Source organism: Pituophis catenifer, unplaced genomic scaffold, assembly GCF_029215685.1.
Source record: "Pituophis catenifer annectens isolate HBS135680 unplaced genomic scaffold, rPitCat1.0.hap2 SCAF_15, whole genome shotgun sequence".
NCBI lineage: Eukaryota > Metazoa > Chordata > Lepidosauria > Squamata > Colubridae > Pituophis > Pituophis catenifer.
Window position 1 is genome coordinate 1,177,470 of NW_027256895.1, and position 27,387 is coordinate 1,204,856.

General features: G+C 51.2%; 1 protein-coding gene across 1 annotated transcript; it reads right to left on the minus strand.

Moving 5' to 3' along the window:
- Nucleotides 1–6,062: 6,062 nt before the first annotated feature.
- LOC139324775 (uncharacterized) lies at nucleotides 6,063–20,163 on the minus strand. Its single transcript, XM_070954520.1, is given in 7 exon segments — nucleotides 6,063–7,084; nucleotides 9,259–9,429; nucleotides 9,432–9,474; nucleotides 9,684–9,759; nucleotides 13,458–14,301; nucleotides 19,056–19,116; nucleotides 20,038–20,163. Coding segments are annotated over 7 exon segments (2,343 nt in total).
- Between the last annotated feature and the right edge of the window lie 7,224 nt (nucleotides 20,164–27,387).

Consider the following 27,387-nt stretch of genomic DNA (forward strand, 5'->3'; position numbering starts at 1 on the left):
GGTGGGCAGCTCCGGCTGGGTTGCCAGCCAGCGAGCCAAGGAGCAGCTGCGAGGGAGGGAGGGAGGGAGGGAGGGAAGGGAAGGGAAGGGGGGGCGAGGAAAGGAGAAGAAGGACTCCTGTCACACGCCAGTGACAAAGCCGGTGGGGCGGGGAGGCGCTGCCCCATCGGAAAACCGCCCCACGCCCCGCCGCGAGGAGAGAAAGCCGAAAGGATTTCAGCCGGAGATGGGAAATCCGTGGGGTGGGATGAGCTGGGTGTGATAGTAATGGTGGCTGCCCTCGCCCTGCCAGGGGTCCTCTTTTTTTGGGGGGGGAGGAACATATGGGGCAGGGGCATAGCCTCCCCTCCCAGAGAAAAGCGATGCCCGCAATTTTTCTGCACCGACCTGGGGCTGGGGGGTGGGGGGGTGGAAGGATTCAGCAGAGACCCCCATCGCGCGTATATAAAATCCCTTGTGCAAAATCTAGATGCATAGATGCTGTCTAATTGAATGATTGACTGGTTTTAAATTGGGTTTTAACTTTGGGTTTTAAAATTCGGCCAAAACTATTTAATGATTTTAATTAATTTTAACTATGAAATGGTATATTTATGGTTTTTTTTAATTTTGGCTGTACACCGCCCTGAGTCCTTCGGGGGGAGGGCGGTATGTAAATAAAATTATTATTATTATTATTATTATTATTATTATTATTATTATTATTATTATTATTATTATATTTGGTAACACACATAAACACACAGCGGGCACAGGGGAAGCCTTCAGGAGGCGAGTTGGGGCCGCCCGGGGTGATGGTGGGGTACTGAGGACACCCCAAAATTGAGATCAAAGGGCCGGGGGTGAGGGGTGGGCAGGATGTTTCCAAGCAGGGTGAAATTCCAGAGAAATCAATGAGTCACTGTGGAATTGAGAGTGGGGGGTGGGGGAAGAAAGAAGAGTTCAGGGGGGTCTCCTCACTCCCCGTATTGGAAAACTCTTCTGAAGGGGTGGGGGGAGGGAGGGTCGGTCGGTCGTGGGAAAAGGGGAGGACGGAGAAAGGTGCAGGAAAGCCCCCTGCCTGCTATTGGTTGGTAAGAGTGGCAAAGGGCGCCCTCTGGAGGAGACAGTCTTCAGGGCCCAATTGAGAAGGGCAATGGTCGTAAGTGCGGAACACGGCCAGAAGAAGTCGCCAGTTTCAGTGCCGTTGCAACTTTGGAATGATCACTAAACGAATCAGTTGTACAGAGGACCTGTGCGTAGTTTTGCCCCTTCCCCAAGCCCAGAGAAGGGGAGGGCAATTGGGGGCTCGCCTGCCTTGACTCAGTCTTGCCCCCCGTACCCATCTTCCAGAAACCACCCCTTCCCACGTCCCCAGAAACTGCAGCCAACAACGCCCCAGTCTAAACTGCCTTGGGCCCCTGGGGGCCCGTTCACAGGTTCAGAAGGACCCCTGATTTGCAGTGGGGCTGGGTGGGTGGGTGAGTGAGCAATGAGGAGGGCACGCTTGTGTGCAAACAGGGCACATGGCTGGCACACTTCCCCACAGAGCAAGGGACAGTTTCTTCTAAATTTGATGTGTTTTTCAAAGTTGGGCCCTTGAAGGTGGTTGGACTTCAACTCCCAGAATTTCCCAACCAGCTGGGAATCATAGAGTTGAGAGGGACCGGAAGGATTACCTAGTACAGTGTTTCTCCAATTTTAAGACGGTTGGACTTCAACTCCCAGAATTCCCCAACCGACTTGGATAGACTTCAACTCCCAGAATTCCCTAACCAGCAATTTAAGGTGGATAGACTTCAACTCCCAGAATTCCCCAACTGACTTTAAGACGGTTGGACTTCAACTCCCAGAATTCCCTAACCAGCAATTTAAGGTGGATAGACGTCAACTCCCAGAGTTCCCCAACTGACTTTAAGCCAGTTGGACTTCAACTCCCAGAATTCCCTAACCAGCTGGGAATCATAGAGTTGAGAGGGACCGGAAGGATTACCTAGTACAGTGTTTCTCCAACTTTAAGACGGTTGGACTTCAACTCCCAGAATTCCCCAACCGACTTGGATAGACTTCAACTCCCAGAATTCCCCAACTGACTTTAAGACGGTTGGACTTCAACTCCCAGAATTCCCTAACCAGCAATTTAAGGTGGATAGACTTCAACTCCCAGAATTCCCCAACCAACTTTAAGACGGTTGGACTTCAACTCCCAGAATTCCCTAACCAGCTGGGAATCATAGAGTTGAGAGGGACCGGAAGGATTACCTAGTACAATGTTTCTCCAACTTTAAGACGGTTGGACTTCAACTCCCAGAATTCCCCAACTGACTTTAAGACGGTTGGACTTCAACTCCCAGAATTCCCCAACCAGCTGGGGAATTCTGGGAGTTGAAGTCCACGCATCTTCAAGGGGCCAAATTTGAAAAGCAGGGTGCTGGCTCCTCGGAGCTAAGTCCCCTGAGCATACGCAGAGCGCTTCCAAGCCTGAACGTCCGGTCGAGGCTGCCCAACATGCTCAGAGGCCCTCTTCTCCAAAGAAACCCTTGAACTGGGCCTGGCGTGAGAGTCGCAGCCGGGGGCTGGGGAGCCTCCCCAAGAGATCTTGGCCGGGGTTCTTCTCACCCCAGTTTTGCAGAGCGACCCCATTAGCGAAAGAGCCGTTCCCGGTTGGCACCCGCTTGGAAGGAAAGGAGGGGGCGCGTTGCCAGGCCTGCCCTCTCCAAACCCATTTGCTGATTGCCTTGCAGCCCAGCGTGGCTGCCAGGGCCACCTCCAGGCTGTGGAGGATGGGTCTGGATGGGGGGAGAGAAGCAACCACTTCTGCTCTTCTTCTTGCTGATGGGTGTGTGTGTGTGTGTGTGATGAGTCCTTGGGTTATGACCACAATTGACCTCCCTCCCTCCCTTCCTATTTTCCTTCCTTCGTCCCCTTCCTCCGTCCTTCTGTTCTTTCCTTCCTTTCCTCTGTCTCTCACTCCCTTTCCTTCCTTCCTTCCTTCCTTCCTTCCTTCCTTCTTCCTCCTTCCTTTCTATCCTTCCTTCCTCTCCCTCCCTCCCTATTTTCCTTCCTTCCCTCCATCCTTCCGTTCTTTCCTTCCTTTCCTGTCTCTCACTCCCTTTGCTTCCTTCCTCCCCTTTCCCCCTCCCTCCTTTCTATCCTTCCTTCCTCTCCCTCCCTCCCTATTTTCCTTCCTTCCCTCCATCCTTCCGTTCTTTCCTTCCTTTCCTCTGTCTCTCACTCCCTTTCCTTCCTTCCTTCTTTCTTTTTCCCTCCCTCTTTTCTATCCTTCCTTCCTTCCACTCCCTCCCTCCGTTCTATCCTTCCTTTTCTCCCTCTCCTTTTTTGTTTCCTTTCCTTCTTCCCTCCCTCCCTTCTTCCTTCCTTCCTTCCTCTTCCTCCCTATTTTCCTTCCTTCCCTCCCTCCGTCCTTCCGTTCTTTATTTCCTTTCCTGTCTCTCACTCCCTTTCCTTCCTTCTTTCTCATCTTTCTTTCCTTCCTTCCTTCCTCCCTCCCTTCTATCCTTCCTTTTCTCTCTCCTTTGTTTCCTTTCCTTCTTCCCTCCCTCCCTTTCTTTCCTTCCTTTCCTTCTCCCTCCCTCCTTTCTATCCTTCCTTCCTTCCTCTCCCTCCCTCCCTCCCTTTCCTTCCTTCTTTCCCTCTCTCCTTCCATTATTTCCTTCCTTTCCTCTGTCTCTCACTCCCTTTCCTTCCTTCCTTCTCATCTTTCCTTCCTTCTTCCTTCCTTCCGTCCTTCCTTCCTCCCTTCTATCCCTTCCTCTCTCTCCCTCCCTCCCATTCTTCCTTTTCTGTGTCTCCTTCTTTGTTTCCTTTCCTTCTTCCCTCCCTTTTTTCTTCCCTTCCTTCTCTTTCCTCCAAGAACTCAAGGCTCCTTGCTCCCTTCTTTCCCCCCCCCCCACAACAACCCTGCGAGGGAGGCCGCACAGGCACCAGGTCACCCAGGGAGACTCTGGGGCTGCAGAGGGGCTCCTCCCCAGTGCCCCCCCTCCCCAGTCCTACTCTTGGTCTTTCTTTCCAGCACATCCAGCAATCAAATTTCACTTCCGAAGCCGCCCGGAGGTTTGCCTGGTTCCGAGCCAGGCACTTCTTCTTCTTCGGCTTTGTCAAAAAACCCACAACTGCACAACAGGGTGTGTATGTGGCTGCAGAAGCCAAGGTGAGGGCGGGGCCCGAAGTTATATCACTCCCAGCCCAGTTTCCAACCCATTTTGCACAACTAAAAGGGATTAAGTTAGTTAAAATGAGCTTTCGGCGCCCCCTGGTGGACGGCAGAGGAAAGGCAGCATACAGGGGGTCCTCCATTTACAATAATTCATTTAGTGACCATTTGAACTTGCAACGGCCCTGAAACAATGACCTTTTTTTCATACTTAACGACCATTGCAGCATCCCCGCGGTCTCGCGATCCAAATTCCGACGCTTGGCAAATTGGTTCCTATTTATGACGGTCACAGCATCTCAGGGTCACGATTCCCTTTTGCGACCACTGTACAAAGCAAAATCAACAGGGAAGCCAGATTCACTTGACGACCCTGTGACTTACCAACAACGGCCATGACTCATTTAACAACAGTGGCGAGGAAGGGCGTAAACCCGGGGCAAAATTCACTCAGCCGCTGGTTTTACTTAGCCACGGAAACTTTGGGCCCCATTTGTGGTCGTTAAGTCGAGGACCACCTGTAAAAAACAAAACTTTTCTGCCTCCCCCAAAGATGAGAAGAGATCTATGTCTCAAGAGAATTGTGACGAGTCCTCCAAGCAGTCTTGAGTCGGAATTCAGGACGTGACCCTGTGTGAGTTCACACAATATATTCAACCCTACAAGCGGAATCCGTGGGGTGTTTCAGATGCAGGGAGTAAGGCCAGGGATGACTTTTTAGGGCTGTATTTCTCAAGCTTGGTCCCTTTAAGAGGTGTGGACTTCAATTCCCAGAGTTCCTCAGCCAGCTGGGCCTGTTTTTTGTTTTTTTTCTCCCTACTACTGCCTGGAGGAGAGAGATTGCAGAGGAAGGGATTATAAGAGAGTAAGCAGGCCACAATGGGTATGTACATCCATCCCAGGAATTCTGGGAGTTGAAGTCCACATCTCTTAAAGGGGCCATTACTTAATAGTGCCTTGCCCCCTTTTCACCTCTCCTGCCCCCTTCCTGGGAGCCTTTCCCATGAAATGACCCACACCAACACATTTCGTGGCACATAAATCTTTATTCTGGATTTTGACAAAGATTCATACAAAATATAATTTATCCCAAGAATTCACAAAAGGCTCTTTTCCAAGCTGGATGTTTCTCTCTTGATAAGATTTAATGTTACTTTTAAGAAAGAAAAATAATTTTCTGTTTTGAAAATATTTAAAATATTTAGTGACTAGATAAGAAGCGCTCGTTAAAAAAAAGATTTGCATTGGAAATAGACTATAGCGCTCTCACATTTAGTCCTCGACTTACAACCATTCATTTAGTAACCATTTGAAGTGACAATGGCACTGATAATTGTGACTTAGGACCGTTTTTCACACTTACGACCATTGCGGTATCCCCGTGGTCACATGATCAAAATACAGAGTTATACAATTTTGTATAAATACAGAATACCAAGTATACAAAATACTTGGCAACTGACTCGTACTTATGACGGTTGCGGTGTCCCGGGGAGGGTGTCATGTGATCCCCTTTGGCGATCTTCTGACGAGCAACATCGATGGGGAAACCGGATTCGCTTAACGACTGTCTTACTGAGTTAACCAGGGCAGTGGTTCACTTTACAACCTTGGCAAGAAATATTGTAAAATAGGGTAAAACCTACGTGAAAATTGTCTCGAATTTTTAGGGCTTACGAATTGTGGTCGTAGGTCGAGGACCACCGGCCCATCAGCCACCAGCCATCTGGAGGTTGCATTCTGGGATATTCTCAGAGGTGATCCAGTTGGGGGGGCTGTCCTGTGTTGAAGGCTGGCACCGTGGCCCTGGCACACATCCACCCAGCCCTCCTGAATGGGTCCCCCTTCTACCCGAAGAACACAAGGTGAGCTCGTTCAGGATCCGGTCCCTGCTGAAGCAGCCCCACGGTTAGGGCTCTGTAGGGGTCATCAGCTGGCGCCGATATGCCTTGGCCCGCCGTTTAGCTTCCTTGGCCCCTTCCACAGCCTGGCGAAGGTACTTGGAGGGATTGGCCCTCACCTGGGCTACGGCCCGCGCCAGGATCCTCGTGGCCCGAGGGGATAAGCCATGCAGGAGATTCCACTCGGGCAGGAAATAATTGGGGAGGTGTCCTTCGGCCAGGCTGGCCGACAGATCGTCCAGGACACCCAGGAGGGCGGGCGCTGCGTTCTCCTCCTCGGCCAGGTAGCGGCTCGGTAGCCGTTCACAGGACCACAAGGCCAGCGTGAAGAGGTGATACGGCCCCAGGCCCTGCAGGTCACCCCAGGGGAGGGCGGCCGTGGTGGCTCGCAGGGACCACAACAGTGGCAGAGGAAAGATGCGCCTCAAGTGCAGCTCGCTAGCCGAAAAGGCGAGGTACCAATCTGAGCCGGAAGCGGACGGGAAGAGATAGAATCCGGCGGTCATGTCTTCGTCCCTCAATTTACCGTCCCAGAAATGTCCCTGGCTCAGCCACGGCCGGACCACCTCGGGCCACCCCCGAAAGGCCACTACAGGGATGATGTCATAGAGGACACGGTAGGATCCGACGCAGACGATCACGGAGGTGACGCGTCCTTGAAGTTCGACGCGGAGATCTTTGGCCACCGTGGAAAACGCCCGGAAAAACCACCCGGACACCAACTCTGCGGAGAGAAACGTCTCATCCCCAGAGCTGCATTCGGACCAGCGTTGCAGGGTGGGGGCATCGAAAGGCTCGAGGCTGATCCGGGTGTGTCCAGGGGGGCTCTGCGTCATATCCAACGTGACGGGCACGCCGGCCACGTTCAGAACCGGCACCAGGAGCGTGAAACTGGTATCGTAGTCGCCGCCGGGAGAAAGAGGCCACAGGTTGGTACCATCCACGTGGACTGTGCCCTGCTGGGTCCCACCGGAGAGAAGAAGGTAGCGGTTGACCGGGGGCAATTTTCCATCGGATTGTTGGACCTGGCCTGTGGGGAGAACAAGGCAGGAGGTGAGAGACCTTGTCCACATGTGAAAATCCAATTAATTTGCTTTATTGCTGAAAGCCTATGTGCAGGAATCTTCTAACTAAACTGCTTTATCGCTGAAAGCCTTTGAATCTTCCCAGCTGATGGTTGGCACCTACCAGATAGTTAGATTAGGGTCCACAGAATTCAAGGGGGAGTTGTACAGATGGTCCTCAACTTTCGACAATTGAGCCCAAAATTTATGTTGTTAAGTGAGAAATATGCAAAGTGAGTCTTGCCCCATTTTACGACTTTTCTTGCCACGTTTGCTAAGTGAATCGCTGCAGCTGTTAATTTAGTAACACGGTTGTTAGCTGAATCTGACTTCTCCATTGCTTGTTAGAAGGTGATCACATGACCCCAGGACACGGCAACCGTCATAAATGTGAATCAGTTGTCAAGCATCCGAATGTAAATCATATGACCGTGGGGATGCTGCAATGGTCATAAGTGTGAAAAATACTCATGTCACTTTTTCCGGTTCTGTTGTAACTTCAAATGATCACTAAGGGAACGGTTGTAAGTCGAGAACTATTTGTACTTAGTTCACTTGTGGCTACGTAGGGATTCCAGGCTGATCCCTTGCTTGACTCCACCCTCCCAGGTTCTGCCACTCCTCCTTTTACATGAGGGAGAACCGAATTTACTAAATCTAAATTTGCAAATACAGCTAGTCCTCGACGTACGGCCACAATTGAACCCAACAAGTCTGCTGTGAAGCGCGATACTTGTTAAGTGAGTTTTGCCCTGTTTTACGACCTTTCTTGAGACAATCGTTACACGAATCTCTTCTTTTTCTTCTGCGTCTTTCTCTGTTATGACTTTGGATGTCAAGGGAGTGAATCCCTGCAGTTGTTAAGTGAGTCACATGGTTGTTAAGCGAATCCGGCTCCCCTCCCCCCCCAGTTGACTTTTATTTATTTTATTTTATTTATTTTATTACATTTTTATACCTCCCTTCTCCTGCTGGACTCAGGGCGGTGCACAGCTTGTCCGAAGGTCGCAAAAGGGCATCACCTGATCCAGGGACACCGCGACCGACATAAATACGAATCAGTTGTCAAGGATCTGAATTTTGATCATGTGACCGTAGGAATACAGCAACAGTCTGAAAGTCTGAAAACCGGTCCTAAATCCAGAGGTGGGATTCAGCCGGTTCGCACTGGATCAGACAAACTGGATGTTAATTTTAATCTGGTTCGCTGAACCGGTTGTTCCAAGAACTGGCTGACCCCGCCCACCCCTCCTCGCCCCTCCCAGGCATCTCCACGCGGCCCGTTTTGGATGCCAGGTAAGGACGCACACGGAGGTTCAGGGAGGGTGAAAAACGGGCCTACCGGAAGTCCAGAAACAGGTCTGGAGGCTCCAGAAAAGCCTTTGGAGCCTGGGGAGGACGAAAAAACGAAAAAACGGCCTACTGGAAGTATCGGAAGTCCGGAAACAGGCCCATTTCCTGCCTCTGGAGGGCGCGCGAAGCGAATCGGTTGTTACAACCGGTGAATCCCACCACTGCCCAAGTCCCTTTTTTCGTTGCAACTTTGAACGGTCACTAAATGAATGGTTGTCAGTTGAGAACTAACTTTACTGGGACAAGTCTTCTACCTGTACCAAGAATATATAGGTAGCCCTTGACTTTCAACAGCTCACTTAAGTGACCGTTTGAAGTTATAACGGCACTGAAAAAAAGGGACTTATGACCACGTTTCACACTTACGACCGTTGCAGCATTTCCCCAGGGTCACGTGATCACAATTCAGCCGCTTGGCAACTGACCCACATTTATGACCGTCGCAGCGTCCCAGGGGTCACATGAACCCCATTTTGCGACCTTCTAATAAGCAAAGTCAATGGGGAAGCCAGATTCACTTAACAACCATGTGACTCACTTAACACCTGCAGTGATTCACGTAACAACAGTGGCAAAAAAGTTCGTAAAACGGGGCAAAACTCCCTTAACTCCCTCAGCCACAGAAATCTGGCCCTCCATTACGGTCGTAAATCGAGGACATGCCTGTATTTCTACTCTCTTGTATTTCGGCCGGGGTCTTTGGATCAGGGTGGGCTAGAAGGGGCTTTTGGGGGAAGGGGGGTTGCTTTCTCTGCCTCCGTGACCCCCCCACCCACCCACAACTCACCCAGCAGCGAGAAAACCAGATCTTTGGCTTGGAACAATTCGGGGTCTTCCCTGCCTTCGGGGGCCCGGGCTTGGTACTCCTGGATGAGTTGGTTGAGCTCCGCGATCTGCACCCCGGAATGGAAGTCCAGGTCCGTGAGGGGCTTGGCGGGGGCCGGCTTGGGCGGGGGTCCTCGGGAGGAGATGCCATCCCCGACGGGTCTCTCAAAGCACCTTCCTTGCCGAAGGAAAAGTTAGTCAAAAGAGGTCGGGGGGGTTGGACTAGATGACCTACAAGGTCCCTTCCAACTCTGTTTAATCTAATCTAATCTAATCTAATCTAATCTAATCTAATCTTTCTGCTTGAGCAGGGGGCTGGACTAGAAGACCTCCAAAGTCCCTTCCGGCTCTGTTCTATTCTATTTTACTCTACCCCCCCCACCCCACCGGAATACAGAAGGTAATCAGGGTCTTGGGATGGGAGACCACGAGGAGACCCCCGATTTTCAGCTTCACCAGGAAGCTGAGAAGGTTGAAGGAAGGACGGGGACACGCCCACAGGTGTGGCCCGGAGCATCCGGGTTAGGACAGGTGCAGCCTCCCCTTCCCCCCCACAACCCTCTGGGGCACCCCATCTCCTCCTCCTCCCCCTCCCCCACCCCCATCGTCCTGAAAGGGGCAGAAGCGACCCCTCTCCACTCCTTCCTTGCCGCCCCCGCGCAACATCCTGCTCACCTGTGTGCTCACCTGTGTGCATCTACCTGGCCGAGCCCGAAGCCCCACCCACCGAGGGCGGCTGCCGCCAGGAACCCTGGGAGATGTAGTTCCAGAAACCTCATCCCTCCCCCCCCCCACTCTTAAAGCATGTTGGGGGAACGCCCCCCCCGAAACGGGGAGGGGGGGTCTTAAAGCATGCTGGGAGGGGCAGCTAGCCCTCTCTCTACTTTTGGGGAAAAGCCCCCCCTCCCCAGAAACTGGGGAGGGGGGTGAGGATGGGAGAAACAGAGTGCGGGGCTAAAAAGTACGACCCTCCCCCAATATACCCGGTAAATGCCCCCTCCCCTTTGCAGCATTCCCACGTTCGGGAAAGTTTCTTTCTCTGCCCTCCGGGGAATTTGCAAATAACTGAACTCCCCCCCCAAAGACCCCTGGAGTTGCGCTTTTGGGGGAAATTAGACTCCTTTTTAAAAGTCCCATCTGGACCCGCTCCCAGCCTCGGATCGTCTGAACACGTGCGCGGATTCAAGACGCGCAGCTGACAGCCGATCGCCTGGCTCAGGCTTTCCCAGCGTGCTGGATTCCTTACCCCCCATAATTTGGACTGCCATTTGTCAGAAATGGTGTTAGGGTCTCCTGCTTGGGTGGGGGTTGGGGGGGTTGGGGTGGGGGTTGGACTAGATGACCTACAAGGTCCCTTCCAAGTTCTGTTGATCCTCAGACAGGAGCTATAGATAGATGGTGGGGAAGGGTCAGTTCAACCCGTTGCAAGGGGGGCCTTGAAGTCATGGGGTGGGGGACAAGCTATGAAGGAGGGGGGGGGCTGGAGGGGGGTCTTTATCCAGGGTGAGGGGCCCCTCCTAAGAAATCCGATGAGGAGGGGGTGACTTGGAAGTTACTGTACAGCAATATTTTTCCATCTTGGCCACTTGAAGAGGTTTGGACTACAAGAGCCTGTAGTACAGTGGACTAAAGCACTGTTATTAACAGATTAACATCTGCTGCAAGTTCAAATCTCACCAGGCTCAAGGTTGACTCAGCCTTCCATCCTTTCTAAGGTAGGTGAAATGAGGACCCAGTTGTGGGGGCAATAAGCTGACTTTGTATAATAAATATACAAAAGTATGAAGGCTATTGCTGAGCACATTGTAAGCCGCCCTGAGTCTTCGGAGAAGGGCGGCATATAAATTAAAGCAAAAAAATAAATAAAAAATCCCAGAATTCCCCAGCTCGGAGTTAGGGAATTCTGGGAGTTGAAGTCCACACCCCTTCAAGGGGCCAAGATGGAGAAATTCCGCTGTACAAGTAGTTCTTGACTTTAAACCATTTATTTATTTATTATTTTATAAAATTTGTATGCCACCCTATCTCCAAGGTCTCAGGGCGGCTCACAACGACAGTCGACCAAGCGACTGTTAAAAACAACGAATATACATAAAAAATCAAGAAAGTTTTTTTTTTTTTTTTTTTAAATTAAAATATACTACCCCATCAGTCCAGGCCGAGGGACATAAATAGCCAAGCAGCTGTTCCATGTTACGATGACACTGAAAACCAGTGACTTACAACCGGTCCTTGCACTTATGACCATTGCATCATCCCTACGACGTCTTGCGGTCAAACGTCAGGCACGGATCGACGACATTTGCAGCGTCGCGGGTCACATGACCTGCCGTTTTGCCGTCCATCCCAGCCGGCGAAGTCAAGGGTGGGAGGAAGGGGGGGGAGAAAGCTGGATTCGTTTAACGACCGTGTGATTCGCTTAACCGCTGTAGCGCTTCACTTAACAACCATGGCCCAAAAGGTTGTAAAAGCGGGCGGGACTCAACCGAAGGAATTGTTTTAAAATAATCTGCTGCTTTTGATGTTTTATAGTTCGATAAACATTTTAGGTGCTGGTTTTGTGACGTTCAACGCATTTATTAATTAATTAATTTATTAATTCAATTTGTATGCCGCCCCTCTCTGAAGACTCAGGGCAGCATTAAGGCTGTATTGTGTGAACACCGTACAAAATACACACTCGCATACTTAACAACCGTCTTGCTTAGCAGTGGAAATCCTGGTCTTAAGTTTGTGAGTCGTAAGTCGAGGACTGCCCTTCTCCCATATGGCTTCCTTGCGGACAAGCTCTCCGCACTCATTTGTCTGCAATTGCATGTTCTGTGAACCTAGGCCTTACAAACCACCATTCAGGGTTTAGTACCGTATGTTGCCTGAATCTGGTGCCTTGTGCCCCTGATTAAGTAACCCATGGTTTGGAGGACATGCCGTTCAGATGTTTTTTGTCTGAAATGGCCTAGGGCCGTGATGGCGAAGCTATAGCACGCGTGCCACAGACGGCACATGGAGCCGTATTTGTGGGCACGCAACTCAGCTCCAGTGTGCATGCGCGTGCCGGCCAGCTGATTTTCGGGCCTTCCGGTCCCACCGGAAGTCGGGAAAGGGGCCGTTTTTGGCCTCTGGGGAAGTGGGGGAAGGCTGTTTTCACCCTCCCCAGGCTCCAAAAAAGCCTCTGGAGCCTGGGGAGGGCGAAAAACAGGCCTACCAGGCCCACCGATAACCTTTTTGCTGTCGTGTGTCAAAAGTGGGAGGAGCGGGAGGGGGGTTGCGCGTGCATGCACAGGGGGCGTGGGGGGCATTGAATTATGAGTGTGGGCACACATGCGCGCGACCCCCCTACACTCCCCCTGGTTTTGGCACGCGACGGCAAAAAGGTTAGCCATGACTGGTCTAGAGTCTTCTGCTTGAGTAGGGGGTTGGACTAAAAGACCTCCAAGGTCCCTTTGACCTTGGAGGTCGTCTAGTCCGCCAAGACCTCCGGAGGAAGGCCTCTGTTATTCTGTAACTTTCTCGGGTTCTCCAAACAGCGCATCAAAATGTAAACGATGCCCTTAGAGGTCTGCGGAAATTATGCTCAGGTTGAAAGGCAGATAAAAATCATTAGCATCAGGGCCGCCGTGCTGATGACAGCAAAAACATTCTGTCCTTGGGAAGACGCTGATTGATAGCTGTCAAACGGGGGGGGGGGGGGGAGACCGTGGCTCCTCATTTGCATAATAGCGTTTAATTTCCTGATGAGTTGCAATCAGCGGCCCTCCGGTCGTTTCTCCCCCACCCGCCAAAAATCAGGCAGGCGGGCAGGACCTTTCTGGCCCTGGATGGGGGTAGGTGAACAAACTTCTGTGGGTGAGAAATGGAGGTTCTTGGAGGGGGTGTCCACAAATTGCCCTCCCACCCTCCCAAGATCGTTGGTTGAGACACTTTAAAAAGAAAGTGTTTGCAAAGACCCCAGAACACGTGAGCAGCACGCCACGGAATTTATGGGATGGATGGATTTGCCTTTAATGTTTGTTCCCCAAGCCAACATGGGCCCACTGTGGACAGCTACGGGTCTGTCCTTCCTCTCTCCTCCTCCTCCTCCTCCTCCTCCTCCTCCTCCTCCTCCTCCTCCTCCTCCTCCTCCTCCTCCTTCTCCACCCTGCTTTGCACTTGAGGGTTTACTTGGAGCGGTACACCCAGTCGGATGGCGGGGTCTCGGCCCGGGACGGCCTCTTGGTGTTGGCTGCCCCGCCTTCGGTTGGCGTGGTCCCTGCTTGCATGATGGTGTTGACTATGTTATGGAACCGGGGAGGACTCCCGGCAGAGACCTGCAGCTGCTGCGTCGCGGGGGCCGGTGTCTCCGATTCCCGTCCTCGGCGCTGCTCGCGCGCCTCTAATTCCGCCTGTTTGTCCTGGCTGAGGGTCCGACGCCGGCGCCCCCTTTCAGGAGTCGGTGACCGACTCCCCGGTGGGGTCTGAGGGTGGACGGGGTAGATGTACACTCGGGCAGGACGCCGGGAGTGCTGTCCGGTGGGTAGATATTCCGCCTCCTGGCCGCTGGCTATGGAACGACGCTGAGGTTCCGCCACCGGGGTCCGTACGTACGGTTCTGTGGACGTGATGGTGTTCCGGCGTTCCTCGGTAGGGACATTAACAACCAGGTCGGAAGTCCCCACGGCGACATCTCGCAAATGGGGGTTGGGGTAGGCTGAGGGGGCCGAGGAGGTCCGGGGCCGGGGTCGGGGTCGGTTGTCGCATTCGCAGTTGTAATAACAGGGCAAGCTGCACGGCAGATAATCGGGGTACAAGTGTCGGTGATGACAGTGTTCCCTGCATCGGAAGTGCCTGTTTTCTAAGTTCATGGTCAACTTGAGCGGCTCCAGGGTACACTGGAGACAGCGCCGTTGGGGCGATCGGCTTCGTCGGCGCCGCCGTCGCGGGGGATCATCGTCGGAGTATTGTATCGATGGCTTTTGGGGATACACTTTCTTCACCGGGCGGACGAGAACCGGAGGTTTTTCGAGTTCTGGAAAAGAGAGAAGATCCATTGGCAAAAAAATGACGTGGAACGCGAGCGGCCGGGCTGGGCACAGCCCTGCCAGCATCAAAGCCATTTGGCATCTTGGCAGCCTCCGTGGACCCAAAGCTGGTGGGGTATCGCGAGCGATATCGAGCCTCGGACCTCTCATACGGGGACCCTTTTTACGGAGTGTCTTTGAGAAAAATATCTGATGGTTAAAAAAGGACTTGGGGTTTACAAGTACTCCTCGACTTACAACAGTTCATTTAGTGACCACTCAAAGTTACAACGGCCCTGAAAAAAGCGACACATGGCAATTTTTCACACTTACGACCGTTGTAGCATGCCTGCGGTCACGTAAGCAAAATTCGGATGCTTGGCCCGTGACTCATATTTACAATGGCCGCAGCCTCCCGGGGTGTGTGGGTGTGTCACGTGATCCCCTTTTCTCAACCTTCGGACGAGCACAGTCAACGGGGGTGCCGGATTCACTTAACGGCCCTGTGACTAATTTAACAACGGCAGTGATTCACTTTAACGGCGGTGGCAAGAAAGGGGGTAAAATGGGGCACAACTCACTTAAGAACGGTCTGGCTTCGCAACAGACACTTTTTGTGGTCGGAAGTTGAGGACGGCCTGTACACAGAGTGCAAAAATGAGACACACGCACCGAATACTCCCTGCTGAAACGCAGAAGGGAACAACTGCGAAATTCATCCCTGCTCGCCTGCGTGTCAGAGGCCACCGAACGTGGCACCCACGCCCGCTTTCGAGACCCCTGAAATTATTCAAGCAGGCTCACCCCTTCCAGATGAAAGAAACCATTTTAAAAAAAAGGGGGTTTTAAGTGCTATTTTCATTTCATTCTACGCGGTTTCGTTTTATGGCCTCCGCGTGGGTTTCGGCTTGCTCTGCGCTTCTCCCAGGAGAACGAGGGGGAAGAAAATATTCCAACAGACCTGGGAAAAAAATTCCCTCGGGAACGCAACTTTGTCGCTTGTTTACACCGCACACTTCCACGTGTGCCACGACGTTTCGTGATCCGATGTTTTTATCTGCAAATTTCTCGCCTTTCCGCCATTCAGGGTAGCGGTTTTAACCATTCGCTTCTCTATTTACGCAAGAGGGATTAACCCCGCATTCAAACGGAAACGTTGAGAGCCCAAGAGTTCTTGTGTTTTAAAGGGTAGATTTGCGGTTCGGCACCCATCCTGCCAAAGTGGGCAGAGAATTCTAAATAAATAAACGTCAAATAAACAAATATAGAATCAAAATCAGGTGAAGAGTTAGCACCGCTTTGTAAAGCCTTAGTAAGGCCGCACCTGGAATATTACTGCATTCAGTTTTGTACCCCCCACGTTACAAAAATGAGGCTGAGATTTTAGAAAAAGTGCCGAGAAGAGCAAATAAGATGATTTAAAAGCCCGGAGATTAAAACATAGGAAAAACGGCTGCAGGAATTTGGGTTTGGCCAATCTAGAGAAAAGAAGGAGTAGGGGGGGACGTGATAGCAGGGTTCCAATATTTGAGGGGCTGCCCCAAAGAAGAGGGGATCAATTTATTCGCCAAAGCCCCTGAAGGAAGGACAAGAAGCAACGGATGGAAATTAACCAAGGAGAGAAACAACCTGGAATTAAGGAGAAACTTCCCAACAATTGACCAGTGGAACAGCTTGCCACTAGAACTTGTGAATGCTCCATCACTGGAGGCTTTTAAGAAAGGACTGGACAATCATTTGTCTCAAATAATAGAGGGTCTCTTGCTTATTTATTTATTTATTGGTTCAATTTATATATGCCGCCCTTCTCCGGAGACTCAGGGCGGCTTACAATGCGTTAAGCAATAATCTTCATACTTTTTGTATATCCCTGCTTAGTAGGACTTTCGGGGACCCCGTAAGCGGTGTTCTTTTTTTTTAATACAAAGTCAGTTTATTGCCCCCACAATCCGGGTCCTCATTTTACCTACCTCGGAAGGATGGAAGGCTGAGTCAACCTTGAGCCTGGTGAGATTCGAACTAGCAGTAATTGCAGGCAGCTGGCAGCTAAGTGCTACTTTAACAGCACTTTAGTCCGCTGCACCACCAAGGCTCTTGAGCAGGGGGTTGGACTAGATGACCTCCAAGGTCCCTTCGAACTCTGTCACTGTTACAACCACCTTTATCCCAATGGTGTTTTTTTTTCTCCAAGAGGCAACTTTCTGGACTTTCTGATTTTTTTTTTCCCCTTTGAAAACGTTTCGCTTTAAGAAAGCGTTAACAAAGAAAAAAATATTTGAGATTGGAACTAAAGAATTTAAGAAAATAATTGGGAATTGTATTACGTTATAAATTTAAGAAAATAATTGGGAAGTGTATTATTATTATTATTATTGGTTAATCTTTAGTGAGATTCACAGCCTTTGAGGCTGGTTAATAGCTCAGCAGCTTGAGTCCTAACCAAGGACCTAGGAACTGTTAAGGTATCGTTGGAGGATGTAAGCTGCTATTATTATTATTATTATTATTATTATTATTATTATTATTATTATTATTATTATTATTATTATTATTATTAGTTCAATTTATATGCCGCCTTTCTCCGGAGACTCAGGGTGGCATATTATGTTATATGAATGTAAATGTAGAGGTATTGGAGTAAGACTGATACTTAATTGATTTTTTTATTGAATATCTTTAATTGTTGAAATGTGTTATTTGGAATAGTTGATAAAAGAATCATTGGTGACTGGAATAAGAGAATTTAAGGTAATAATTGGGGATTGTAATATGTTACATGAATTTAAATTTAGGGGTTCAAATTTTAAGGAGGGAAAAGAAAAATTGAACTATATTAGGATGCGAAGTTAAGAGGGAGGGTAATATTGGTTTCTTAGAATTAGAGAGAATAAAGGAGGTGAGAAAAATTATATATAAAATTGTGTTAAAGATGAACCAAAATCTGTATAAATCCAATATTCTGTTCAGAAAAGATGCATTGGATGTTTCTTTGTGTGTTTAAAAAATAAAAAAAACTTTACTACAAAAAAAGAAAGAAAGAAAGAAAATGTTTCGCTTCTCATCCAAGAAGCTTCTTCGGCTCTGAAGCAAAAAACGAAACGTCTTCAAAGAAAGAAACCCCCCCCCCCCCGAGAAAGTCCAGTTGCCTCTTTCTGTTTCTGTGTGTGTGTGTGTGTGTGTGTGTGTGTGTGTGTGTGTGAAACCATGATTGTCGTGGATGGTTGAGGATCTCAAACCACCTTTACCTTTACCTATTTAGCCTACCTGGATTGTAGTGGGGGTGGGGTGGAGGGGCGGCCCCCCCCAGAAAGCTCCCTTGGGGAACCTGTAATGTTGCGTAGGATGGAAGGCGAGAGGAGAAGGCGAGATCCGCCCAAAGGGCACCAATGGAAGAGCTGAAGGACAAGATTGAGAAGAGAACCTGCTGGAGGAGACCTCCGCGGCCTCACCAACTGGATGGCCCAGAGTCCATTCAATCATGGGTCCATGTTTTATTTTTTTTTTAATTTAAATTCAAAATGTTAATTTTGGAAGGAGGTGAAGAGCCACCCCCAAGGTTCAGGGTGGCATCAGGAAGTAAAGGCTAAATTACTTACATCCGTGATGGCGAACCTGTTAGGACGTGACTGTTACGTAACTTGTTGGGTTAGCAATATATAAACCATCAATGTTGCTTTAAGACTGCTGTATTGCATCATACTGCGTCCTGATTGGTTAGCTCTGTAGCCAATGACCTTAAGAGGGAGCTAGAAACATGGTTTGTTTTCTCTTTGCTGTTCTTGCTCTCTGATAGCTCTGTTTGCAAATCCAGAAGAACTGTTTATTGTGAATGACTGCGACGACTGGTAAGAAGACTTTGTTATTGGATTATCCCTGGACTGTCGTTTTGCTATCTCCTGCTTTATATGTGTATGACCTGGACTGTTTATTGGACTGTGCCTTACTATTCCCTGAAAGTAAACACAACTCAGTGTATCTGTGTGTTGACTGTATTTATTCGTAACTACTCTCAAGTCGCTTTCATGTGCACACCCTTGCTACTCAAGGGTTACTCTGCGAATTCCTTAACAGAACCTATGGCACGCGTACCAGAGGTGGCATCAGAGCCCTCTCTGTGGGCATGTGTGCCGTCGCCAGCTACTTTTCTAGTCTTTCACGGATGCCGAAGCACCGGAAAACGGCCTGAAAACGGCCCCAAAACTATCCAAAATGCAGGCTGTTTTTTCAGGCCATTTTGGGGCCATTTTCAGGCTGGTTTTGGCCCCCAAAACAAGCTGAAAACAGCCCCAAAAACGGCTTGAAAATGGCTTGAAAAACAGCCAAAAAGCAGGCATGAGTGCACCAGCGAGCTGGTTTTTGGGTTTCTAGCGTTCCGGCTTGGGCACTTGGTGCCAAAAAGGTTCGTCATCACTGATTTATATCATCCTCTTTTAATGACCCCATAATCCCTTGCATCGGGGTGAAGTCTGGGCAACTGAATGGCGCTGAGTGTTTTACTGGCCGGATGCCTTTCCTGTCGCCAATGAGGAGTTTTGTTCGGCAGATATATTCTCATTGTGCCCAGAGAGAGAAATATCGGCTTCTACCTAGGATAGAACTCACGGCCTCCTGATTGGGAGGCGAGAGCTCTGCCTTTAGGCCGCCGCACCCCTCAATGAATTAATTCTGTACTTTACTAATATTCAAAACATTTCAAGGGAAGTTGTTCCACGCCGACTGCCCCCCAACACCCCAGTTTCTGCCATCAATCCCCCCCCCTCACCTTTGGTGGCAGCCTGCCCTCCACACAGGTTCCTCATGAAGCAGCAGAAGTAATAGCAGATCTGGGAGGGAGGAAAGAGGGAGGGAGTTTAATCCATAAATTTTATAATAAACCAAGGGCCAGAGGTTTCTCTGTGTATTTATTCATTTAATGTCTACACCGCTCGTCCCATCTATAAGTGACTCTGGGTGGTTGAGAAAACCATATAAAAATATGTGAATAAAAGCAGAAAGTTAAAAAAAAACAAACAGCTAGAAAGCATCATTTAAAAATGCCGGAAAGACAGACTTTTTCACGCCCAACTCAAAAAAAAAAATCACGGTGCAAAATTCGGCAGAATTGGGCTCTGAAACTACGAGTCCTGTTCTTGGACAGGACTACAACTCCCATGGGGTACAACCCCCCCCATCATCTATAGACTCCTACGACAGACAGACTGCAACCCTTCCCCGGTAGTACAGGTAGTCCTCGACTTACAACGGTTTCGCTTAGTGACGGTTCGAAGTTATGCCGGCACTGAAAAAAGGGACTTATGATCGTTTTTCACGCTTACAGGGTCGCGTGATTTACATTCGGATGCTTGGCAACTGTCTCATATTTACGACGGTCGCAGCGTCCTATGGGGGGGTGTCCCGTGATCCCCTTTTGCGACCTTCTATCTGACAAAATCCATGGGGAAGCCGGATTCGCTTAACAACCGTGTCACTCGCTTAACGAATGCAGTGATTCGCTGAACCACTGTGGCATGGAAGGTCGTACAACGGGGCAAAACTCAGAACTGTCTCGCTTAGCGACATAAATTCTGGACTCTGTTGTGGTCATAAGTTGAGGATTGGATTGAACCGTTGTGGGTGCCGCCTTAACTCTTTTCATCATACTCGGTGCCTGCCCCCCACTGCCAACAGCCCCCCCACAAGCCAAGCCCCCCCATTGGAGGCTGAGGCCTCCTGCGTCCATCCCCGGGCCCCCAGGGGCCCCTCACCACGGTGGCCAGTTTGAGGGCCAGTTGCACCACCACGATCAGTGCCAGTAAGACGGCCACCGTCTCGTGGAGCTCCAGGCAGCAGCCCTCGGGGGGTGGGTGGCACAGGAGGCTGGTGTCCCCCATGGGCGAGGCACCTCGGCCGGCAGCTGGCCGCCTGAGCCAGGCATCCCCTCTGCCCCCTCCGCTTGGCACAGGGGCTGCTGCTGTCCCTGGCAGGGGTGGTGGGGTGAGAGAGCCCTGGAGGGGCTGGCCCAAGCAGCGTTTGTGATGCAACCCAGCCTTCCCCCCCCCAGGGATTGTGAGCTGGAGGAGGCTTGGGGGGGCTGGTGGGGGGGGCAGCCTTCCCTCCTGAGCCCCTGGGTGCCCCCCTCCCTCTTTCGTCTCCGTTGACCCCTTCACACAACATGCACCCCCTTCCTCGCTCTTTTCTATATCTACCTTCCTTCCTTTTCTCTTCCTTTTCTCATCTTCCTTCTTCTTCCCTCCCTCCCTCTTCCTCCCTTTTTTATACCTTCCTTCCTTCCTCTGCCCTCTCTCTCCCTCCCTCTTTTCTCTATCTTCCTTCCTTCTTTTCTTCCTTCCTTCCTTCCTTCCTTTTCTCATCTTCCTTCCTACCCCTCCTCCATTTTCTCTCCTTCCTTCCCTCCCTTTTTTCTCTCTCTCCATTTTCTTCCCTCCATCCAACCCTCCTTCCTTCCTTCCCTCCCTCCCCCTTTTCTATATCTCCCTCTCTCCATTTTATCCCTTCCCTCCTTCCTTCCCTCCCTCCCTTCCTGCTCTTCACTTTTCTATGTCTCCCTTCCTTCTTTCCTTCCTTCCTCTCTCTCACCCTCTCTCTATTTTCTCTCCTTCCTTCCCTCCATCCCTCCCTTCCTTTTCTCCCTTCCTTCCTTCCTCCCTCCCTCCCTCCTCTTTTCTCATTCCTCTGCCTCCCTTCCTGCCTCTCTGGCTCCCACAGTCGTCCTCCCCCCCCCCACCGCCCCAGTCCCCCCCCTCCCCACACACTCTGCCACCAGATGGCGCCACCAGGCTGCCAGATAGAAGCAGGAGAATTCACAAGATCCACCCACTGCAAATGTCGGCCCCAGAGAACTGATTCCTCTCCGCCCCACCCCAACAGTTAAAATGATGCAATATCCCCCCTCCCCAATCCAAGCCCACACCTGCAAGGTGTGTGACCCTCAGCCTTCCCCTCCCCATCTCTGCCAAAGGAGCACAAGGAGCCCCCAGCTGGGTGGGCTTGGCCTCCATTAGACCCTTTGCAGGTCTTGCATCTGCCCCCCCCGAGGCTCTCCCCACAATCTCCGTCCCCTTTGCACAACTATCCCCGCTCAAGAAGCCCTGGACTCTCACTCCCATCGCTCACAGCCGTAAGGTTTTTGTACAGCTGGTCCTCGACTTACGACCACGAGCAAGCCCAAAATTTCCGTGGCTGAGCCAGACAGTTGCTAAGTGAACTTTGCCCCACGGTACGACTTTCCTGGCCACCGTTGTTAAGCGAGTCACTTGCCGTTAGTAACCCCATTCTTAAAGGAATCTGGGCTCTCCCCGTTGACTTTGCTTGTCGGAGGGTCGCTAAAAGGGATCGCGTGACACCCCCACCCCCCACCCCCAGGACGCTGCAACCCTCACAAATAGGAAGCGGTTTGCCAAGTGTCTGAATTTTGATCCCCCAAGTAAGGGAATGCGGCAACGGTCGCTAAGTGTGAAAAACGGTCGTAAGTCCCTTTTTTCAGCGCTACTGTCAGTTCGGTCACTAAATGAACCATTGTAAATCGAGGACTATCTGTATTATTTTTTATGTTTCAACTCCTGCCTCGGTAAAAAATGGGGTTGCTGTTTTTTTTAGGGCTCCTATTCTTTAAAATCCAGTCTTGGTCCCTTTAAGGCCTGTGGAATTCTGGGAGTCGAAGTCCAGAGGTCTTCAAAGTGGCACTCCTGCTTTAAACCTTCCCTGGTTTGGGTGTAAAACTAAATTCCCGATGAGCTCAAGGGAAGAACTCCTGACAAAGGGCATAATTGATGATTATTTGACTTTTCTGCCCTTTAATTCCCTCCCCGGACAGATCCGGAGGCAAAACGCCAGGTTTAAATTCTGGGCAGAGGCATCGAGGTTAAACGCTTGGCACAATCGTCTGCTTACACACATTTTGTACACATTTCTTTCTTGCAGTAGCGGAGATTTTCAAACCCAGATGAGCTCAGGAGGGGCTTTGGATGGGGTGGGAGTGAGGTCAAAGCCATAATCTTCTCCCCATCATTTCCACACCTGTGGGCCAGGTAAGGGCTGCACAAACAGGTCCTGCCAGATAGCAAAGAGCCCTCGTGGTTGCCCGCCTGATGAGGTGCCAGGGTGCCCAGGGAGAAGGTTGGAACTATGCCAGCTGGAGAAAGGGGGGCACTGGGGTCTTGGCTTGTGTGGGGGGGGAGGCAGCAGGGCAGGAAGAGAGGAAGGTAGGAGTTGTGCCCGAAGAGGTGAGAAGAACCTAATTGCTAATTAGATCGGCCCAGCCTGCATCCAGGTTGCCAGCTTCGGGCCTCGGGAAGCGATTATCCAGGGCAAGGCAACTCTGGGGGAAACGGAAATGGGGAGGGGGGGGCTTGGTGTGGGGAGGTGGGGCAGTAGATGGGGAGGACAAGGCTCAGAACAGGAGCTGGATCTCTTGGATCTGACCTTGCTGCACCCTGGAGCAGTTTGCAAGGCAAAGACTGGATCTCTCCTTGGGAGGAGGAGCAGGAGGAGAAGAGGAGGAGGAGAGGAAGAAGGAGAAGAAGGGGGGAGGAGCAGGAGAAGGAGAAAAAGGAAGGAGGAGCAGGAAGAGAGGAGGAGCAGGAAGAGAGGAGGAGCAGGAGAGGAAGGAGGAGAAGAAGGAGGGCAGTAGGAGAAGGGATGGAGAAGTAGAAGGATGAAGAGAAGGAAGAGAAGGAGGAGGAGAGGAAGGAAAAGGAGAAGGAGGACAGGAGGAGCAGAGAAAGAGGAAGGAGGAGGAGGAGAAGAGGAGGGAGGAGAAGAAGGAAGGAAGGAGCAGGAGGAGAAGGGATGGAGAAGTAGAAGGATGAAGAGAAGGAAGAGAAGGAGGAGGAGAAGGAGGAGAGGAAGAGGAGAGGAAGGAGGAGGAGAAGGAGGGCAGGAGGAGGAGAGAAAGAGGAAGAAGAAGGAGAAGGAGAGGAAGGAGGAGAAGAAGGAAGAAAGGAGCCGGAGAAAAAGGGATGGAGAAGGATGAAGAGGAGAAGGAGGAGAGGAAGGAAGAAAGGAGCAGGAGAAAGGATAGAGAAGGAGAAGGATGAAGAGAAGGAAGAGAAGGAGAAGGGGAAGGAGGAGAGGAGGAAGAGAGGAAGGAGGAGGAGGGCAGTAGGAGGAGGAGGAGAGAAAGAGGAAGAAGGAGGAGAAGGAGAGGAAGGAGGAGAAGAAGGAAGAAAGGAGCAGGAGAAAAAGGGATGGAGAAGGATGAAGAGGAGGAGGAGAAGGAGGAGAGGAAGGAAGAAAGGAGCAGGAGAAGGGATAGAGAAGGAGAAGGATGAAGAGAAGGAAGAGAAGGAGAAGGGGAAGAAGGAGAGGAGGAAGAGAGGAAGGAGGAGGAGGAGGGCAGTAGGAGGAGGAGGAGAGAAAGAGGAAGAAGGAGGAGAAGGAGAGGAAGGAGGAGAAGAAGGAAGAAAGGAGCAGGAGAAAAAGGGATGGAGAAGGATGAAGAGTAGGAAGAGAAGGAGGAGAAGGAGGAGAGGAAGAGGAGTGGAAGGAAGAAAGGAGCAGAAGGAGAAGGATGAAGATCTCTCTCTCTCTCTTTCTCTCTCTCTCCCGGTGTGTGTGTAAGTGAGTGAGTGCGTGTGTATAATTTCCAAATTGTCTCCACCTGCAAGGTAGGCCAGGTCTGGAAACAGTTACGACTAGAAGGAACTTTGCTTTATTGTTGAAGTGGGGTGTATTGATTTTGACAAAGGGGGAGGTACCTCCATCCCCTCTTGTTTAGCCTCCCCCCCCACCCCCTCTCTTGGGGGGGCTTACTTCCCCCCGCCCCCCAGTAAACCTGGCCTCAAATCTTGCTCCAAAATCTCCTTTTTTGTTTTTTTAAAATTTATTTTTATATGCCGCCCTTCTCCGGACACTCAGGGAGGCTTACAATGCGTTAAACAATAGCCTTCATACTTTTTGTATATTTTATACAAAGTCAGTTTATTGCCCCCACAAACCGGGTCCTCAATTAGAAAGGATGGGAGGCTGAGTCAACCTTGAGCCTGGTGAGATTCGAACTTGCAGTAATTGCAGGCAGCTGGTGTTAATCACAATGCTATCAGTCTGCTGAGCTACCAGGCTACCTTGAACTGCATTTCGGATCGAATTTGCATCGGGTTCACGGCTCTTGTGTGCGAGACCCTAACACGGCGACTCCTCAATTTACGGCCGTTCGTTTAGTGACCGTTTCAAAGTTACAACGGCGCTGAAAAAAAGGGACCGAGGGCCGTAACTTTTCAGACTTAACGAACGTTGCAGCAACCCCCACCCCCGTGACCAACATTCAGAAACTCGGCAGCTGACTCGCATTTATGACGGTGGTGGCATCCTGGAGGTCACGCGATCCCCCTTTTGCAAACTTACAACAGGCAACGTCCGTGTGGAAGCCGGGCTCGCTTAACTCACAACCGCTAAGGCAAGCGAGTCGTTAAATGGGACAAAACTCACTTAGCAACCGCCTCTTTCTTAGCAACAGAAATGTGGGGGGGGCTCAATGGCGGTCGTAAATCGAGGATTGCTGTTGGGGTAAAGCCTCCCTGGTTCCCTTGGAAGGGAGGCGGTCAGGCTGTCCATGGATCGGACACATTCTGGGAGGGGGGGGGTCATCAGGTGTTTTTCAGCCCCCAGCCCCCCTCCTTGCCCCCACCTTCAAATTTCCCAGGAGGCCGTTCACTCAACAGCAGTCCCCTCTCTCTCTCCAAAACTGGCCTTACAGATTTATCTTGAGTTGGAAGGTCCCCTGGAGGTCATCTAGTCCAACCCCCTGCTTAAGCAGGAAACCCTGTGCCGTTATCAGACCTCATGGACTTCAGCAGAAGGTAAGTAGGTTTGGCCCGTGGTGGAGCTCACCTCTGGCTGTTTTGGGGTTCCCCTCTGCAGACAAAATGCCGTGCCAATCCACGGGTGGGTGGGTGGGGGCCTCCTTGCCAGAGCTCCCCTCCCCGATCGCCGGATTCTTGCAATTTGACCACCTCAAATCACGACGAATTCTAAGCATGGGCTCCACGCTGTGCCTACCACGAGGCTGCCCACCGTCACAGCTTGGTGGGGTTGATTGTGTGCCCTCCGCCCCCAATTCTCACCCTTTATTTTGGCAGAACTAGAAGCGAGATATTTAGCGGCCGAGGATGATGGGAGCTGGAATCTAATTGTTGTCAGAAGGCGACAGTCCAACCTCCCTGAGTCTCCGGAGAGGGGCGGCATATACATTTAAGAAATAAATAAATTTAATAAATAAGATGCAAGAGGATGTTGGGTGACTCTTTTTAACATTTTGCTCGCGGGAACTTCTCCACCGTCTTCACAGGTTCCAAGGATGTCACATCAAAATGCAGGTGAGGAGGGGGCTTCAAATCGTGGGTTCAAAGGGGAGGGGGGCTTCAAGCCTTCAGCTGCGCAAGAGAGAAGAGCAACTAAGAGGATGAGGGGGGCTGGAGGCTAAAACGTACGAAGAACGGTTGCAGGAATTGGGGATGTGACGTTTAACTGAAAGAAGGATCTGGGGTGACATGAAGACATCTTCCAGTATTTGAGGGGCTGCCCCAAAGAAGAGGAGGGGGTCCACCTATTCTCCAAAGCCCCTGAAGGCAGGAGAAGAAGCAACGGATGGAAATTAATCAAGAAGAGAAGCAACCTGGAATTAAGGAGAAATTTCCTAACAGTGAGGACAATTAACCAGTGGAACTGCTTGCCACCAGAAGTTGTGGATGCTCCATCACTGGAGTTTGTTAAGAAAAAATGGAGAACCATTTGCCTGAAACGGCATCAGGTCTCCTGTTTGAGCAGGGGGCTGGACTAGAAGACCTCCGAGGTCCCTTCCAAGTCTAATATTCTGCATTCTTGGCCCTACTTCAATCCAGCACCTGATGCCTATTTGAATTTCACCAGTTGGGCTAACTGTATTCCAGGCGAGATAAGCCATGATTGATGGGTTTAGGATCGCGGGTGGACAATGGTGGCTTATTCAACAAGCCACAATGCATCTATTCGGAGCGTAACCGGAGATAACAAGCCCCCATCTTCACCTTGGAGGCAGGTGGGCTTCCGTTCTTTCAGAAGGCTGGAGGGCCACCAACATGGACGCTTTGGAGACTACAACTCCCAGAATCCCCCATGCTGCGTTCTGGAAGCAGAATGGTGGGGGCACCAGGTCTGGGGTGGGGGTGGGGGGGGGTGGGGGAGGGGCCAGATTTCTTACCAGATGTGGGATCTTCATCCAGCTGGGTGGATTTATATCCAGCAATTGATGGGTCAGATTAATCAATCGATGCTCAGGGACCCCTAGCAGAGAAGACCCTCAACCCCCCCCCCCCATTAGCAGAGTGTGTCCGGATTCAGCACTTGTCCAACCTCCCCACAACTCAGGTGCCCGTAAACCCCTCCCCCACACCGAAACCTGGTCCTCCAGCATAGAGAAGGGTCTGGATGTCACTTTGGGAACTGAGACCCTCCCCAATTGCTCCGTCCTTGTCAAGGAGGGGCTACTCAGCCTTAAGGGAGCCTTCCTCCCCCCCGCCACATGGGGGTCCGGACTGCACGACTGGTCTGCCTTGCGCCCTCCCACCCTTCTCCAGAGGCCTCCCCCCTCCTCAATCCCTTTGGCCCCATCCAGAAGGGTCTCCCCGGCCTTGAGGATGGGGGTCCAGCCTCCCACTTGGGGATCTGTCTTCTTTCTGCTTCTTCGCCCACCCCTCGGCCTTGTGGGGGGCCCTGCCACTTGGGGGGTCCAGCCTGTGTGACTCACGCCCCCCCATCCTTCTCCAGAGGCGCCCCCTCCTCAATCCCTTTGGTCACGTAGAAGGGTCTCCCTGGCCTTGAGGGGGGGCTGCCCTGTTACTTGGGGGGTTCAGGTTCTTTCCGCTTCTTTCCCCCCACATTCGGCCTTGAGGGGGGCCCTGCCACTTGGGGGGTCCAGCCTGCTCAACTCATGCCCCCCACCCTTCTCCAGAGGCACCCCCTCCTCAATCCCTCCGGTCACCTCCAGAAGGGTCTCCCTGGCTTTGAGGGGGGCTGCCCTGCCACTTGGGAGGTTCGGGTTCTTTCCGCTTCTTTGCCCGCCTCTTGGGCTTGAGGGGGTGTCCTTCCACTTGGGGGTCTGGCCTGCGCGGCTGCCCCCC